Source organism: Acomys russatus, chromosome 16 (genome assembly GCF_903995435.1).
Source record: "Acomys russatus chromosome 16, mAcoRus1.1, whole genome shotgun sequence".
NCBI classification, from domain to species: domain Eukaryota; kingdom Metazoa; phylum Chordata; class Mammalia; order Rodentia; family Muridae; genus Acomys; species Acomys russatus.
In genome coordinates, this window is record NC_067152.1 from 11,754,974 (window position 1) to 11,770,017 (window position 15,044).

The following is a 15,044-nucleotide window of genomic DNA, read 5'->3' on the forward strand; positions in this document are numbered from 1 at the left end:
AAAACAAAAAACCAGAAATTTTCAAAGGGTCTGGGGATGGCTCAGTGGGTAAAGTGCTTGTGAGGACCAGAGTTAGGATCTCCAGCATCCATGTTAAAAGTTGGGTGTCGGGTCAGGCGTGGTGGCACACGCCTTTAGTCCTGGCACTTGCAAGCAGAGGCAGGTGGATTGCTATGAGTTCAAGGCCAGCCTGGTCTACACAGCAAGTCTAGGATAGCCAGGGCTACACAGAGAAACCCTGTCTCGAAAAACAAACAAACAAACTTGGTGTGGCAACAAGCCCTGCAGTTCCAGCCCTGGGAGATGGGCACAGGATTCCATGGGCTTACTGGCCAGCCAGTTTAACCAGTCAGTGAGCTCCATGTTCAACGAGAGACTCTATCTCAAAAAAAGTAAGAGTTCTAGAGAAGGGCTTCCATTATCAAATTAAGGCCTCCACATGTGCAAGCACACACATGTTTACACAGATAACACACATACACACGTGTAAAGTACAACTAGTGCTATTAAGGAAATAAAATTTGTTGCTGGCATGCAGGGAATATCCATGGGCTGGTTACCAGTGCAGGCCTAGAGGAAAGGAAAAGGCCAGCCTCGGAGGCCTTAGAACAAGAACAACCGTAATTCTGTCAGGAAGTGAGACACCAAGGGACTAGACCACAAAGCAGCAGCAACAGGGAACGTAAGAGAACAGGAGCCAGACACGGCTGACCTGAAGCCTTGACAACCTGCCCTGAGCGCAGGGGAAGCTGCTGGTGTGAGTACAGAGAGGCAGTACCTCGTGCTTGGAGGGAACCCTTGTACTGGAGGTTGGATGCGGGGCGAGGACAGAAGGGGGTGAGTAAGGAGGCTGTTGCAGGTGTCCAGGAGTCGGGTGAGCTGTGAAACCTGGGTGACAATGTGGCAAACTGGGATATAGTTCACAATAACATGAGAACTGGATGGTTTGCAGGGTTGGGTGAGGACTCGGTGAGCAGTCCACTTCCAGGCTGTGGAAATAACTTGCTGTTTTCTGGGGCAGATGGTTGGATCAGGACAGTTTGCCAAAATGGGTTCGTCTGGGGGAGGCCCGAGTTGCAGTGTGAAGGAACAGGGAAGTGAGAATCAGGAATTCTCCTTGGCTTTGTCAGATTTGAGATGTTTCAGAGACAAGCCTCAGTAGAGGTTTAGGAACTGCACCGGTACATGCTGTCCGTCCCCAGTGGGGTTGGGCACACACTACCAACAAGGAGCCATGCCACACACAGAAGCCAGTTCTCCCTTCCTCCATATGGGTCTTTGGAATGGAACTCACTTTTGTCTGCCAGGCCATCTTGCCAGCCACAAATTCAATTTTAAGTGGTGTCTGTAGGTTTCCCACTGAGTGGCCCTGAGCATGTCTAGAACATAGCCCCCTCCATTCACCCAGTGGGGACAGGCACTAGGCACCCGGCTCACAAAGCTATTCTCTCCTTGTCTGCTTTGGCTTCCAGGGTCTCTCACCAGAACTTTGTGGAAAGATATAAATTACTGAGAAGGCTCCAGTGTCGCACATCCTCTGGCCTCTGGGGCCTGGGACCTGCCAAAGGGCCCTCTGGTGAGTGGGACCCATTTATTGTCATTTGTTCAACCATAGGTTACTGAGTGCCTCCTCAGGGATGAGGCTCAGAGTCTAATGGTTGTTGGTACAGTGTGGGGAGCAAACCCCCGCTGGCAACAGTATAGAAAGGCAGAGAGCTTACTCTGGTGCCAGGGAGATGTGGACATGGGAAAGCATTTTGGAGGAGGTGGTATGTGGGGATAAACTGGATTAGCCAAATGACAGCTGCTGCACAGGACGAAGGTAATCTGAACAGTATCTTCCATGTAAGAACTCCAGACAGGCCAGGCGTGGTGGCACATGCCTTTAAGCCCAGCACTTGGGAGGCGGAGGCAGGTGGATCTTTGTGAGTTCAAGGCCAGCCTAGTCTACAAAGCGAGTCCACGACAGCCAGAGCTGCTACACAGAGAAACCCTGTCTTGAAAACCCAAAAAGAAAGAAAAAGAACTCCAGACAGTAGGGGTAGGTAAGGCTGGGGTGCCAGGTGGGCCCTAGTCAAGACACATGGACTTAGCAGACAGGCAGTGGTAACGCACACCTTTACTCCCAACACTTGAGAAGCAGAGGCAGGCAGATATCTTAAGAGTTTGAGGCTAGCCTGGTCTACAGAGGGAGTTCCAGAGAGCCAAGCTATGTAGAGAGAGCCTGTCTCAAGAAAGAAGGGAAATTCCTGGGTAGATGAGGTGGCACCCTTCAGGGGAAAGGCCAGTGCTCTATCCGCCTCATGCTTTTGTCCATCTAGGGGCCTTGTGGGAGGTCCTGGGAATGAGGCTGTGGAGCCACCCAAGTGGAGAAGCCAGAGCTGTAGGCAACTGAGTGGCACGTGGGCAGACTGGTCAGTGTTGTAGGCATTACTCCATACACAGAGGTAGACAAATGCAAAAGGTGAGCCTGGCCAGTGGGAAGAGGAGAAGAAGAGAGATATGAGGAATCTGGACCATCCCTACATGGCCTGAGCACCAGGTCCCAGAAGGCATCAAGGAGAGACATGTACAAAGCACTTAGGCAGGGCTAGAAAGAATAGCTCAGAGATTAAGAGCATTGACTGCTCTTCCAAAGGTCCTGAGTTCAATTCCCAGCAACCACATGATGGCTCACAACCATCTGAAATGAGATCTGGTGCCCTCTTCTATTGTGCAGGTGTACACGCAAGCAGAGCACTTTTCCCCCTCAAGACAGGGTCTCTCTGTGTAGCCTTGGCTGTCTTAGAGTCACTTTGTAGACCAGGTTGGCTTCAAACTCACATGGATCCACGTGCCTTTGCCTCCTGAGTGCTAGGATTAAAGGCGTGTGCGTCACCATGCCCAGCATAAATATTAAAAAAAAAAAAAACTCTTTGGGCAAAACTCTAGCCTGGGTGTGACTGAGCAGTTGGCTGGCACAGTGTAGCTGTGGGAACTAAGAATGTGGGCATGTTAAGGCTCAGGGACACATGGAGAGACAGACACAAGGACAAATCTCAGCCTTCTTCTGGGGGGCCCCATCAGCGACCTCTCATCTTCCTGGGAGTTGCGTCACTGTCTTTCTCCCTCTCTCTCTCTCTTCCTCCTCTCTCCGTGGTTTGCTCTCCTGTCTCTCTTGCCAAGCCCCTCTGGGCCCTGGTCCATTGTGTGGATGGCTCTCGTCTCTCGTCTGCGGCATCTGCTTTGGTGGCTTCTGTCTCCAGAGAGGTGCTGGGCAGCTAACTCTGGTCAGAGCCCTCAGGTAAATCCTCCCACACAGGAGGCAGCCCTGCAAGCCTAAAAGGGCTTTCCCACAGCTGACTGGATGGCTGACTGGAAGCATCAGGGGCGGGGTGGAGGAGTGGCTAAGCAGCCTGGCAGTCCCTTCCATGCTTCAGCTCTCCCTTACCACGCGTCCAAGGACACACGGGGCAGTGGAGGCCTCAGGACACCCCCAAACAGCCAGGGCTCTAAGGGACACACGGGCTACCTCTACCCACACAAAGGGGTAAGAAAGACTAGAATAGCAAGAAAGAGGCTAAGACAGCGCTAGAGAGACCACAGCCAGTTTCTTCCAGTGAGCAGTACAATGGTTCCCCCCAAACACAAGCATGAGGGGAAGCAAGGACTGATGAGGCCTTTCTCTCACCCCCAGAGCAGCCTCTGTGCGCCAAGGAGACCACACTGCAACCTCCACTTCAGGACATTCTCCATGTTCTACCAGCTTTAATTCAGACAGCGGCTACTCCCAGTGACCCAGTGAAAGCCCCACAAATCCCACTGTACTGTGGCAAGACAAAGATCTTCATGACTGATTCCATGGTAAACGGGCTGGGGGGGGGGGGGGGAGATCAAGGGTGCCAGCGGCAAGTGTGTAGGCCCTCCTCAGGACAGGAGGAGGAGAGGTCAAGGACCTCAGTGGACTTCCTTTCTCTCAGCTAGAGCTTCTGGAGTGTGGGCGTGCCCAGATGCTGGAGCAGTGTGCCCGCTGCATCCAGTGTGGCTGGAGGCGACACCGGCTCCAAAAGCAGGAGAAACAGAGGCGGGCTGCCATGCTCATTCAGGCAGGTAGGTGGGGCCTGGCCACCTGTGGTGAGGCTCTCGTGGTGGGTGTGGTGGCACAGTTCTCATGCACTTATCTTGGAAAAATGAAAATGTCAGAAACCCAAGGCCAAGTGTGGTACCCACACCTGAGCCCAGCATCTGAAGGCTGAGACAGAAGTTTGATGCCAATCTGGTGGATTACATAGAATCCCTATCTCAAAAAAAGAAAAATAATTTCTTTTTGCAGTGCCTTGAATCAAATCCAGGGCTTTACTCATGCGAGGCAAGTGCTGTATCACAGAACTACATGCCCAAACACACCAAAGTAAAAATGTAAAGGCACTGGGTCTCCTATTCCTGAGCATTCAGTACTTGGGTATTTCCAAGATAGTAGTTAGTGGGTTTTTTGTTGTTGTTTGTTGTTGTTAAGATTTTTTGTTTGTGTTACAGTGTGGGGCTGGAGAGATAGCTCAAAGGTTAAGAGCACTGACTGCTCTTCCAGAGGTCCTGAGTTCAATTCCCAGAAAACACGTGGTGGCTCACACCCATCTATGTGATCTGATACCGTCTTCTGGCCTACAGGTGTACATGCGGCAGAGCACTGTATACATAATAAAAAGACTTTGTGTGTGTGTGTGTGTGTGTGTGTGAGACCATGTGTATATGTGTACCATGTGCATGCAGGTGCTCTTGGAGGCCAGAAGAGGGAATCAGATCTCTTTGAACTGGAATCAAAAGAGGTTGTGAACCAGCATGTGGGTGCTGAGACCCATTATCTGAATGCTCTGTGAGAGCAGTAAGTGCTCTTAACCACTGAGCCATCTCTCCAGCCCCTCAGGAGACTGTACGCCCCATTTTGCCTTACATATGGACATAGTTTATCACTGAAGAACAAATTCCATGCTTTCACTCTGGTGTTGACCGTGTGACTAACAGCTCTACTGATGTTGATATCTCTGCTGTTTCCTTAGCTGTTCGTTCCTGGCTAACTCGGAAACACCTCAGAAGGTTACACATAGCTGCCACAGTCATCAAGCGTGCGTGGCGCAAGTGGAGAGTGAGTATGACTGGAGGCCAGGGTGGGCAGTACTTAAAGACCGGGTCCCAGCCACTGGTGTGTGCATGCTGGCACGCCATGCAGCTTCTCAGCCTTGTGTCCTCTTGTATGAGGAGATGGCACAGGCACTACAGGGTGGTTGTGGAAACTGAGTGGCACATGCAGCTCTAGGGACAAACCGCCGACGGAATTGCATTCTTTACGTTCTGTCACATGAAGCCAGTCTAGATCAGGGCGTCACAGCCAAGAGCCTTGAGTTTACCTTGTCACGCTGATTATTTTCCAATCAGTGCCAGAGATGGCTCGGCTGGTACAGATGCTTGCTGCCAAGCCTGGCCACGTGAGTTTGATCCTGGGGACCCTCATGGTAGGAACAGACTCCCAAAAGCTTTCTTCTGACCTCCACAAGCATACCATGGCATGCTCATGCCCACACACACACACAGAGATATGATATTTTTGTTTTGTTTTTCAAGACAGGGTTTCTCTGTGTAGTCCATGCTGGCCTCAAATTCACAGAGATGCCTGTCCCTGCCTCCTGAGCGAGGTGTATGCCACATATCCAGTTTTTTGTTTTTGTGTTTCAAGCAGGGTTTCTCTGTGGTAGCCTTGGCTGTCCTAGATGGCTGTCCTAGACTCGCTTTGTAGACCATGCTTGTTGAACTCAGCGATCCGCCTTCCTCTGCCTCCCAAGTGCTGGGATTAAAGGCGTGTGCCACCATGCCCGGCACTGTTTGTTTGTTTTTTGAGAGCTAAATCCTGTCCACCCAGTTTGTCCTCTGACTTCCACACACCCACTGTAGCATGCCTCCTTGTCAAATAAATGAATGCAAAACTGAACTCTTTTAGAAAGAGGACTGGCAAACCTAGAGCTTAAAGCAGTGTTTTCTCTTTAAGATCCGAATGGCCTGTCTTGCTTCTAAAGAACTGGATGGTATGGAGGAGAAGCCCACAGCTCCTGCTTCCCTGAGCTCCTCACTGCCCCCAGCACACACTAAGCTCCTAGGAGCAATAATCCACCTCTGGCCCCTGGGACTGGTGCTAGCCAACTCAGCTGCGGGTGTACGTGGCTTTCAGAGGACACTGGTGGCCCGTGCCTGCCTCCGGCTTCCCTCAGGCAGCCCCAGCAGCAAAGTCCAGACACCACAACAAGATCAGGCTGGTGTTACATCCATCAGAGCACTGCCTCAGGTATGTTGCTCTGTGATGGGGTGGTAGTCCTTCCCACAGCTCCAGGCACAGACTCCCTGATCCTAGCAGGTAAGCTGGAAACTACAGCTGTGACATTGCCATTGTCTCAACTAAAAACTGAGACTCCTGAGAACTCTTCCAGGTTTTGTTTGGTTTGGCTGTCCTGGAACTCACTCTGTAGACAGGCTGGCCTCAACTCAGAGATCCACTTGCCTCTGCCTCCCAAGTGCTAGGATCAGAGGTGTGCACCACCACCGCCCAGCCACGCCTGAGTGAGATCCTTGGTTAGATATGTATCTCAGCCCTGTGTCCTCAACCAGCACCTCAAGGGTAGGAACACTTAACAATATGACATAAGTAGTTCCACTTCTAAGAAATGAGTGTGGCCATAATTTGTCACCTCAAATGACACTGTATTTAGCAGTTTTCTCAAATCTTATCACTTGGTTACTGGTTGCCATTTTCACTTGGTTACTGGTTGCCATTTTCTCAAGAAGTAATTGTATGGCCCAGTCCTTTGTGTTGTGCAGCCTGTTCCACTTGAAAGCAGCCCCTCTCAGCTCAGCCCCTCCCCTGGGTAACTTCAGTGATGGCACATCATCTCCATTTTCTCTTCTGTAAGGCTGGGTTAGTACTCAGTCTACTACAAGGGACCAGAGGAAAGAAACACAGTCAACAGGATGCTCTATAATCTGAATAGACTCTCCCTGAGATTGACAGGGGTAAGCAGCCGCAGGATGACGGACAATATACCCTTAACAGTAACAGGCTCCTTCCTAGTATTTCCTGTCTCCAGGCTGAATAGATGTGAGATTTTGTTCCTGGGCTTGTTCCTGCCACTCATAGGGTGCTTCTCTTTCTCCCTAGGGATCGATAAAGTTTCACTGCAGGAAGTCTCCACTTCAGTATGCTGACATCTGCCCTGAACCTTCGGCCTCTAATGTTACTGGTTTTAATCAGATTCTGCTAGAAAGACACAGGCCAGTCCAAGTGTGACTCTCGTACCCCATCCATCCGAGTGATCTTCAGTGCCTTTGTTTCCACATGGCCTTTTCCTGCCAGCTGCCTTGCCAAAGACATCTGATCCAACACACAACTGCCAAGCTACTCCCACAGGAGTTCACTGCACGTGCAAGCAGGTTCCAGATTGTGAGCCAGGGCTTTATGGCCAGAGTGCCACCCTCCAGGGTATGGCCTCAGCATTGGCAGGATCTGGGGGTGCTAGTTGCCAAGCTAGGATTAGGGCCACACTGTCCCAGCTAAGGCTCAGGTTCACAGCGATGTGACTGTCCATCCACAATGTTGTCACTACAGCAGGGTGGATACTGGGCCATCCACAAGCACTTTAAAGGGCCAAGTCACCCTAAAACTGGCTCTAGGGGGAAAACTTTCATCAAGGGAACAACAGTATTTAATAAATTTATTTAATGTCACCAAGAACAATGAGTGATCAGTTCTCTCACCAGTTACTAAACATGTTTTTAATTCTAATGGATACAGTTGGTATTTGTGATGTAACTCTGAACTGTACCAGAAATAAAATTAAACCACCATCTAAATATAGATAGCCAAGATTTAGTTGTTGTTTTTTTTAATATTTTATGTATGTGGGAGTTCTGCCTGCATGTGTGGCTGTGTACAGTACCTGCAGAAGCCAGAAGAAGGTATCAGAAACCCTGGAACTGTCTGGAAAAGCAGTCCTCTTCCTACAGGCTCTGCACCTGCAGGATGCTCCACTCATCTGAAGCAAGCGGTGTGGTGGGTGAGCACCCACACGTCCTACAGGGGCCTTGGAAACAACCTCCTCCTAGGAGGAGCGGTGGGCAGCTTGAGCAAGGAGTCGTCCAGTCTTAAGAGTCCCTCCTCTGGCATGGTTCCACGATTCTTAAGCAGCAGTCAGCAAACTCCACAAACAAGGGCTCCTGCATGCAGGCTCTCATCAGTTTTGCTTTGTTGTCACCCTGATCGAGGTTAACCATCAGCTGCCTCAGGTGGGGGTTGAGCAGTAAGCTTCTTAAAGTTGCAGATTCACCTTTTAAAAATTAAATGCCAGCTTTAAATTCAAGGGGAGAACTTAAATTCAAGGTAGCTCACACTTGTAATCCCAGCACTCAGGTAGGCCTGGTCTACAAAGCCAAGGGTACATAGAAACCCTATCTTGGGGGGAAAAAGCGTACTTATCCTCTGACTTCTGTATGTGCCCACCAAGAAGAGGGCGGCAGTGCATTGACAGAGAAGGCTCTGTGGTTACTCGCATTCACTGCTCCTGCAGAGGAGTATCCGGCTCCCACATGCATGTTAGTGACACACAACCGCCTGTAACTACAGCTCCATGAGCTCCTCTTCTGGCCTCTGCAGCCCCTGTACTCAGGTGCGCACAGATAGCCACAATTTAAAAGTAAATCTTCATCCTTGGAACTGCACTCAAGGCCACACTCACACAGTGCACAACAGCAATTCTTCTGAGCACGGAAATACAGCATTGGGAGGCAGAGACAGGAGGATGGCACCAAGTGTGAGGCCAGTGTGGTTTCCAGTGAGTTCCAGGCCAGCCAAGACTATACAATATAAGACTGTCTCATCCAGAAAAAGAAACAGAAATGCAGTGCTGAACACATTAACCTGCAGCAGAGCACTTGCCTCAGTCCTGAGCTATCCCAGCTTCCCACCCACATAACCCGAGCTCCACCCACATCCCACACAAAGGAAATGGTTTCGGACACCGGCCAAGCATAGAATCATGTTGAGGGAATTCTGAGTGCTTGTGAGAAAACGCCAAGAAACAAGGTTTTATGACCTCAGTTTCTTCAAAAACATGAAATTGTTTTTGGAATCTGCTTTCATGCCCCTCCAAGTTCCAAGTGCCTATTCTGTCTTTACATGACTCTGGAAAAACACACGTCTGCCCCTCCATGTGTAGCCTGTCCTTGTGACCGTACACTTTACTCGGGCAACTCTTAATGCTCAGAGCGTAAACTATCTGATGCTCTGAATAAAACTGACTATTGCAGGAGACTGTAGTCCATCTCATGTTTAGGCTTCATCCTCCCAGGTTCCACTGCCTTTAAAGCAATAAAATGGTAAACAGTTAACAAGCTCAGCATAGACTCACCTAAATTCTTTAAATTCTGCAGAGACACTCTGTCTTCTTCCTCATCACTGTTGAGGAAATCAGCTACAGAGGCGTCATCATCTGAGGAGTATAGAGCAGCAGGTCAGGCCTCAGAAAGCCAGGGCAACCATGTCAGTATCATACGTGTATGTGTGTGATAGTGAGGGGCACACCAGTAGCAAGTGAAAGGAACAGCTTGCTTTTCTGATTTTGTGACACAGCCATATCCACTGTTTGACACAGTTCCAGCAAAGCTGAGCCAAATGCTGCAATCACTGTCCTTCTATCTTTCACTTTTGGGTTTTGGTCTGTGTGTTGCATTCTTAGGGACTTCTGCATTATGATTCTCCCCCCCCCCCCTTCAAGACAGGGTTTCTCTGTGTAGCCCTGTCTGTCCTGGAGTCACTCTGTAGACCACGCTGGCCTTGAACTCAGAGCTGCCTGCTTCTGCCTCCCTGGGTGCTGGAATTAAAGGAATGCACTACCGCACCCAGCTTGCATTATGATTCATTTTATGTCTTTTCCTGAGAAAATTATGTCTGAGTCTTTTTAGGAAAATTAAAGTTAGCTTCCTCTGGCTCTGTCTAGAAGTTCCCTTATGTCCTATAGATCATTAAGCACAGATGAGCACATAGCTAGATGGGGCCCTTACTCCAGGAGTCTTCTTGGAGTATCTGCCCCTGAGCTAACTCAAACAGTATACTGGTGCAGGGTAAACAGAGACAACTGACAAACTGACTGGCCAGGAGAATAGGTTACAGACTCAAGGCCTCTTTTTATTATACACTAAAGAGCTCTCTGAAAATGTGGTTTAAAGATAGGAGGTCATAGCCAGGCACTGTGGGGCACGCCTTTAATTCCAGCATTCTCGGTGGCAGAGGCAGGCAGATCTCTGAGTTCAAGGCCAGCCTGGTCTACAAAGTGAGTCCAGGAAAGCTACACAGAGAAACCCTGTCTCGAAAAACCAAAACAAGCAAAGATAAGGAGTCATACAGGGTACACCTCTAGAGGAATACAACTCTATAAATAAGGATAGATTGACTAAAATAACCTTTTCATTCTATATAGCATAGATGATGAAACACAGTAAAAACAAGTTAGGTATTAGTATTTGCTATTCATAAAAAGACCAGTTCAGATATTTGAGTGCTTTCAAACTGCAAACACTGCCAGCCTAAAAGCAGGCTGTCATACAACAAATGTGTTTGATTCTGAGGAGACATTCTTTAGATTCTTTAAATCAGTGTTATAGGGCTGGAAAGAAAAAAATAAAGTCTGTTCTGTTTTTTCCTAATTGTGACTGAACTTGCAACCCTGGACGTGTAATGAAAACTCAAACAAATAATCTGTACCACTTAGATAATCATTTGTCTGTCTCCATCCTGTGAAACCTGTATAAATAAAGCAGCAGCTGGTTGGAGATTTCCCCCAACCATTGCCTGATCTCTCCTGTTCCCACCCTCCCCACACACTCACTCACACACATGCAATTTCACAATTATACATCCCTCTTGTAGGAAAGGGAAGGTGGCAGAATAGTGACTGCACATAACAAGCAAATGCTCACACTTCATGCTTCCTGTGGTCTGCAGGCAAGGAGTGTGGTTCTGCAGTTAGCACTCTACCTGCCCTGCCACAACTCCAGGGCTATGATGGGCCAGTGAATTAACCCTGTAAAATCCTGCCAAGCAGAATCCCTGTACTTTCAATAAGGGCAGATATGCCCAAGCCATTGCTAGAAGTTGGTAGAAGGACAAATGGCCAATCCCTTCCTGTGACCTTTTTTTTTTTTTGGTTTTTTCAGACAGGGTTTCCCTGTGTAGCTTTAAGTTATCCTGGACTTTGTAGACCAGGCTGGCATCAAACGCACAGTGATCCACCTGCCCCTGCCTCCCAAGTGCTGGGATTAAAGGCATCTGCCACCACACCCAGTCCTTCCTGTGAATCTTTTTTTTTTAATTTACCTTTATTTTATATACATTGGTATTTTTCTGCCTACATATATGTCCTTGTGATAGTGTCAAATCTTAGAGTTATAGACAGTTGTGAGCTGCCATGTGGGTGCTGAGATTTGAACCCAGGTCCTTAGGAAGAGCAATTAGTGGCCATCTCTCCAGCCCCTTCCTGTGAATCTTAAGGACCTCTTTGTGGCACAAGAGGGGCTTCTTGCAGATCTACACACTCAGGAGGCATTATGCACAGAAAAATTCATGTATGCATGAGTGGAGTGACAGTCCATCACTGCTCTAAATCTAAGGAAGCTCCAGCAGCACAAAGATGGCCCAGTTCAAAGGAAGCCTCCCACATGGGCCTACCAAGACCCAACACAAACCCCAGGTCCCCGGCCCCATCCCCAAAACCATGCCTCAGGATGCTCACAGCACCACCATGAGTCTAGGGCTGCTGAGGCTCCTGTGCTCCCCTACAAGGCATCCTTCTGCACACTGTCCAGCTATCTGCTTTCTACTTACTGTCTTTGAAATCCCACAGCCAGGTGTGACAGCACACACCTTTAATCCCAGCACTCAGGAGACAGAGGCAGGCAGACCTCTTGAGTTCGAGGCCAGCCTGGTCTACAAAGCAAGTCCAGGACAGCCAAGGCTACACAGAGAAACCCTATCTCAAAAAACCAAAGGAAAAGAAAGAAAAAAAATCCCTTGTAGGTTGTTTAAAATTGACCACCATGCCAGGCAGTGGTGGCATACACCTTTAATCCCAGCACTTGGGAGGCAGAGGCAGGCAGATCTCTTGAGTTTGAGGCCAGCCTGGTCTACAAAGCAAGTCCAGGACAGCCAAGGCTACACAGAGAACCTTTTTTTTTTTTTTGGGGGGGGGGGGGAGACAACAAAGCAAAAAGCAAACAAACAAACAAACCACCTCACCTTTGTTTTCCTCAGACCTTGGATTTACAGGGGCCACTGTTCCTTTCTTCTTAACAGGGTTACACTCCTCTGAGAGAGACACAAATTTCAGATGTAAATAAACATAACCCCTCCATGCCCGCAACAAGGCTACAGGTCCCCATCAAAGAAATGTGTACTTTGTAGAGAGAGAGAGAGAGAGGGAGGGATGGGTCAGACTGAGCGATGGGTCAAACAAAACCATGAGCACCTTAGTCAGGGAAGACATGACAGAGATAGCTAAGGTAAGGAGGGTCTGGTCTAAGTCTACCTGAGGAAGGCCAGAAACTCACAGGAGGAGAAAGCTTTGGCAGGCAGAAAGAAAACATTTCAGTAGGGAGAGGTCTGCGCCTGGGATGGAAGGAAGCAGAATTGAAACAGAATTGCTACATGTGTGCCAGCGCTCCGGAGGCCAGAAGAGGGAGTCAGGGGCCCCAAACTGCAGTTAGAGGTGGCTGGGAACCCTGGGGTGTGGGTGCTATGTGCCAAACTCGGGTCCTCTGGAACAGCACAAAGCACACTTAACTGCTCAACCATCTCTCCAGCTCTTGAACGTCTTTATTGAAAAAAAAAAAAAAAAAAGACAAAAGAGGCCACTGGGGCAGAAAAACACACATGCTGCCAACGAGACCCAGAGGATCCTACCGTCGACCAACATTTCTAGAGGTAACATCTTTTTGGGGGGAAGGGAGGATTTTTTTTATTTGGTTTGGGTTTTTTGTTGTTTTTAAGACAGGGCTTTTCTGTGTAGCCCTGGCTGTCCTCAAACTCTGAGATCCAACTGCCTCTGCTTCCTGAGTGCTAATATTAAAAACAAAAAGACCCAGATGGGCGTGGTAGCACACACCTTTTTTGGTTTTTCTTTTTTCTTTTTTTCTTTTTTTTTTTTTTTTTTGGTTTTTTTTGAGACAGGGTTTCTCTGTATAGTCTTGGCTGTCCTAGACTCGCTTTGTAGACCAGGCTGGCCTCGAACTCAGTGATCCGCCTGCCTCTGCCTCTCGAGTGCTGGGATTAAAGGCGTGCGCCACCACGCCCGGCCCTTTTTTGGTTTTTCGAGACAGGGTTTCTCTGTGTAGCCTTGGCCATCCTGGACTCACTTTGTAGACCAGGCTGGCCTCGAACTCACAGCGATCCACCTGCCTCTGCCTCCCGAGTGCTGGGATTAAAGGCGTGCGCTGCCACGCCCAGCCCTTCTTTTTTCTTTTTAAAGTGGAAGCCAAAAGAGAGCCCTGATTCCCTGGGACTGGACCCACAACAGGCAGATGCTGGGAGCAAACTTCTGGTAAAGCAACAAGAAACTCTTAACTACCCAGGCATCCCTCAAGGTCCAGCTTTTTTCTTAGCACTTGGGGATGAGAAAGCAGGATCATGATAAATCTGAGCCCAGACTAGATTATATTTTTAAAAAAGGACCTGTCTAGCCAGGTGGTGGTGGTCCACGCCTTTAATCCCAGCACTCAGGAGGCAGAGGTTGAGTCCAGGACAGCCTGGTCCACAAGACGAGTTCCAGGAAAGCCAAGGCTACACAGAGAAACCCTGTATCAAAAAAATAAAATAAACAAAAAAAGAAGCTGTCTCCAAATGCCACACACAGAAAAAAAGAAACTTTTCCTTCTACTGTAAACAATAAACAACCATTCTTTTAGAGACAGAAACAGTGCTGGTTGATTCACCGCAGCCAGGGCAGCTTCTGCAATCGTGACGGGCTACACCTGAATGCCACGCTGAATACGTAAACAGCTAAGACGTTTTCCAAGAAAGCATTTGACCTGCTGTGGTTTCTTTGGGACAGGATCTCAGTCTGTGACGCCAAAGTGGCCTTGAATTCACGGGAAACATCCTGCTTCGAGTTCCTGCCTGCTGGCTTTACGGAGCATGGGGCCTGTCCAGTGCGAAGAAAGGCCAAGGGCTCGACAGTGACCCGGGCTCTTACCTTTGTGCTTCTTGAAACAGGTGACGGAACAGCTGTAAAAAGAAAGACAGGGTTGCTTAGCCCGAGCGGCCGCAGCAGGCGGCCCTTGCCCGCAGCCCCCGGCCGCAGCACAAGCCTCCCGCCCGCGGCCCGGCCTCCCTCCCGACCCGGTGCCAACCCCAAAAGCCCTGGCTCACTAGGGCACGCGGCAAGTGGGGCAGCGGTATTTCGGCTTCTCCAAACAGATCACGCAGACCGCCGTCCTACTATTGAGGGACGCCATGATTTCCCAGAAGACCGCTCGCCGCAGCTCCGCGCTCGCCCTTTTACCTAAACAAGGACCAATCAACAGCTCTCCTCACTTATTGGCAGTCAAAAGCAATGGATTGCTCCTGTTCACTGATCCAGGCCTCAGAGGAAGATTGTCGATAGAGTCGATATGAACCTAGGGCAGCAAGGTCTCTGATTAGATTAAGCAATGGAACTCAGGATCCTTCTGCCTCTGCACCCCTAGCGCTGCAATCACAGGTGTGCGCCACCATGCCCAGTCAAAGACATTCTTTTTAAGTTATATGTATACGTGTCCACCTGTGCCGGGGTAAGTGATGTTGCCCTGAGAGGCCAGAAAAAGATGTCAGATCTCCTGGATCCAGAGAGAGGCGGTTTCGAGTTAGGAATCCCGAACTCGAATTCGTTGGAATAGCTGCAAGCGCTCATCACCGCTAAGCTTTTTCTCCCAGCACCCCCAAAAAACATTTCTTGGCATTGGGCCGAGGACAAATGTTTAATGAACTCCAACTGTGAGTC

At 49.2% G+C, this 15,044-nt stretch overlaps 2 protein-coding genes across 4 annotated transcripts in view; one reads left to right on the plus strand and one right to left on the minus strand.

The window, feature by feature from the left end:
- Myo19 (myosin XIX) overlaps nucleotides 1–7,532 on the plus strand; it is a 29,958-nt gene extending 22,426 nt beyond the window's left edge. Inside the window, exons 19-24 of one of the 2 annotated variants that reach the window (XM_051158183.1) lie at nucleotides 1,473–1,576; nucleotides 3,677–3,843; nucleotides 3,960–4,089; nucleotides 5,037–5,122; nucleotides 6,020–6,313; nucleotides 7,181–7,532. In XM_051158183.1, the coding sequence (XP_051014140.1) occupies nucleotides 1,473–1,576; nucleotides 3,677–3,843; nucleotides 3,960–4,089; nucleotides 5,037–5,122; nucleotides 6,020–6,313; nucleotides 7,181–7,309 (910 nt within the window). In that variant the 3' untranslated portion in view covers nucleotides 7,310–7,532. Of the gene's footprint in view, nucleotides 1–1,472; nucleotides 1,577–3,165; nucleotides 3,284–3,676; nucleotides 3,844–3,959; nucleotides 4,090–5,036; nucleotides 5,123–6,019; nucleotides 6,314–7,180 lie in introns of those variants that run through there. The other variant, XR_007832023.1, reaches the window with a different exon arrangement.
- Nucleotides 7,533–8,049: 517 nt separating this feature from the next.
- Nucleotides 8,050–14,590, minus strand: Znhit3 (zinc finger HIT-type containing 3). 2 transcript variants are annotated; one of them, XM_051158184.1, is made up of 5 exons: nucleotides 14,435–14,590; nucleotides 14,259–14,290; nucleotides 12,308–12,376; nucleotides 9,426–9,506; nucleotides 8,050–8,345 (listed from the first exon to the last, which is right to left on the minus strand). In XM_051158184.1, exons 1-5 carry the CDS (start codon nucleotides 14,518–14,520, stop codon nucleotides 8,164–8,166), a joined length of 450 nt encoding a protein of 149 aa, XP_051014141.1. In that variant the 5' UTR covers nucleotides 14,521–14,590; the 3' UTR covers nucleotides 8,050–8,163. The 2 variants fall into 2 exon arrangements, with proteins under 2 accessions (XP_051014141.1, XP_051014142.1); XM_051158185.1 differs by lacking the exon at nucleotides 12,308–12,376 and having other exon boundaries at nucleotides 14,435–14,589.
- Nucleotides 14,591–15,044: the final 454 nt, after the last annotated feature.

Bases quoted from the DNA above. Each gene is read 5' to 3' on its own strand.
- Znhit3 (XM_051158184.1), bottom strand. From the start codon at position 14,520: ATGGCGTCCCTCAATAGTAGGACGGCGGTCTGCGTGATCTGTTTGGAG. The intron at 14,291-14,434 runs GTGAGCCAGGGC...TTCTTTTTACAG, and splicing joins CCCACTTGCCGCGTGCCCTA to CTGTTCCGTCACCTGTTTCA. The intron at 9,507-12,307 runs GTGAGGTGGTTT...TATACTCCTCAG, and splicing joins AAGGTCTGAGGAAAACAAAG to ATGATGACGCCTCTGTAGCT.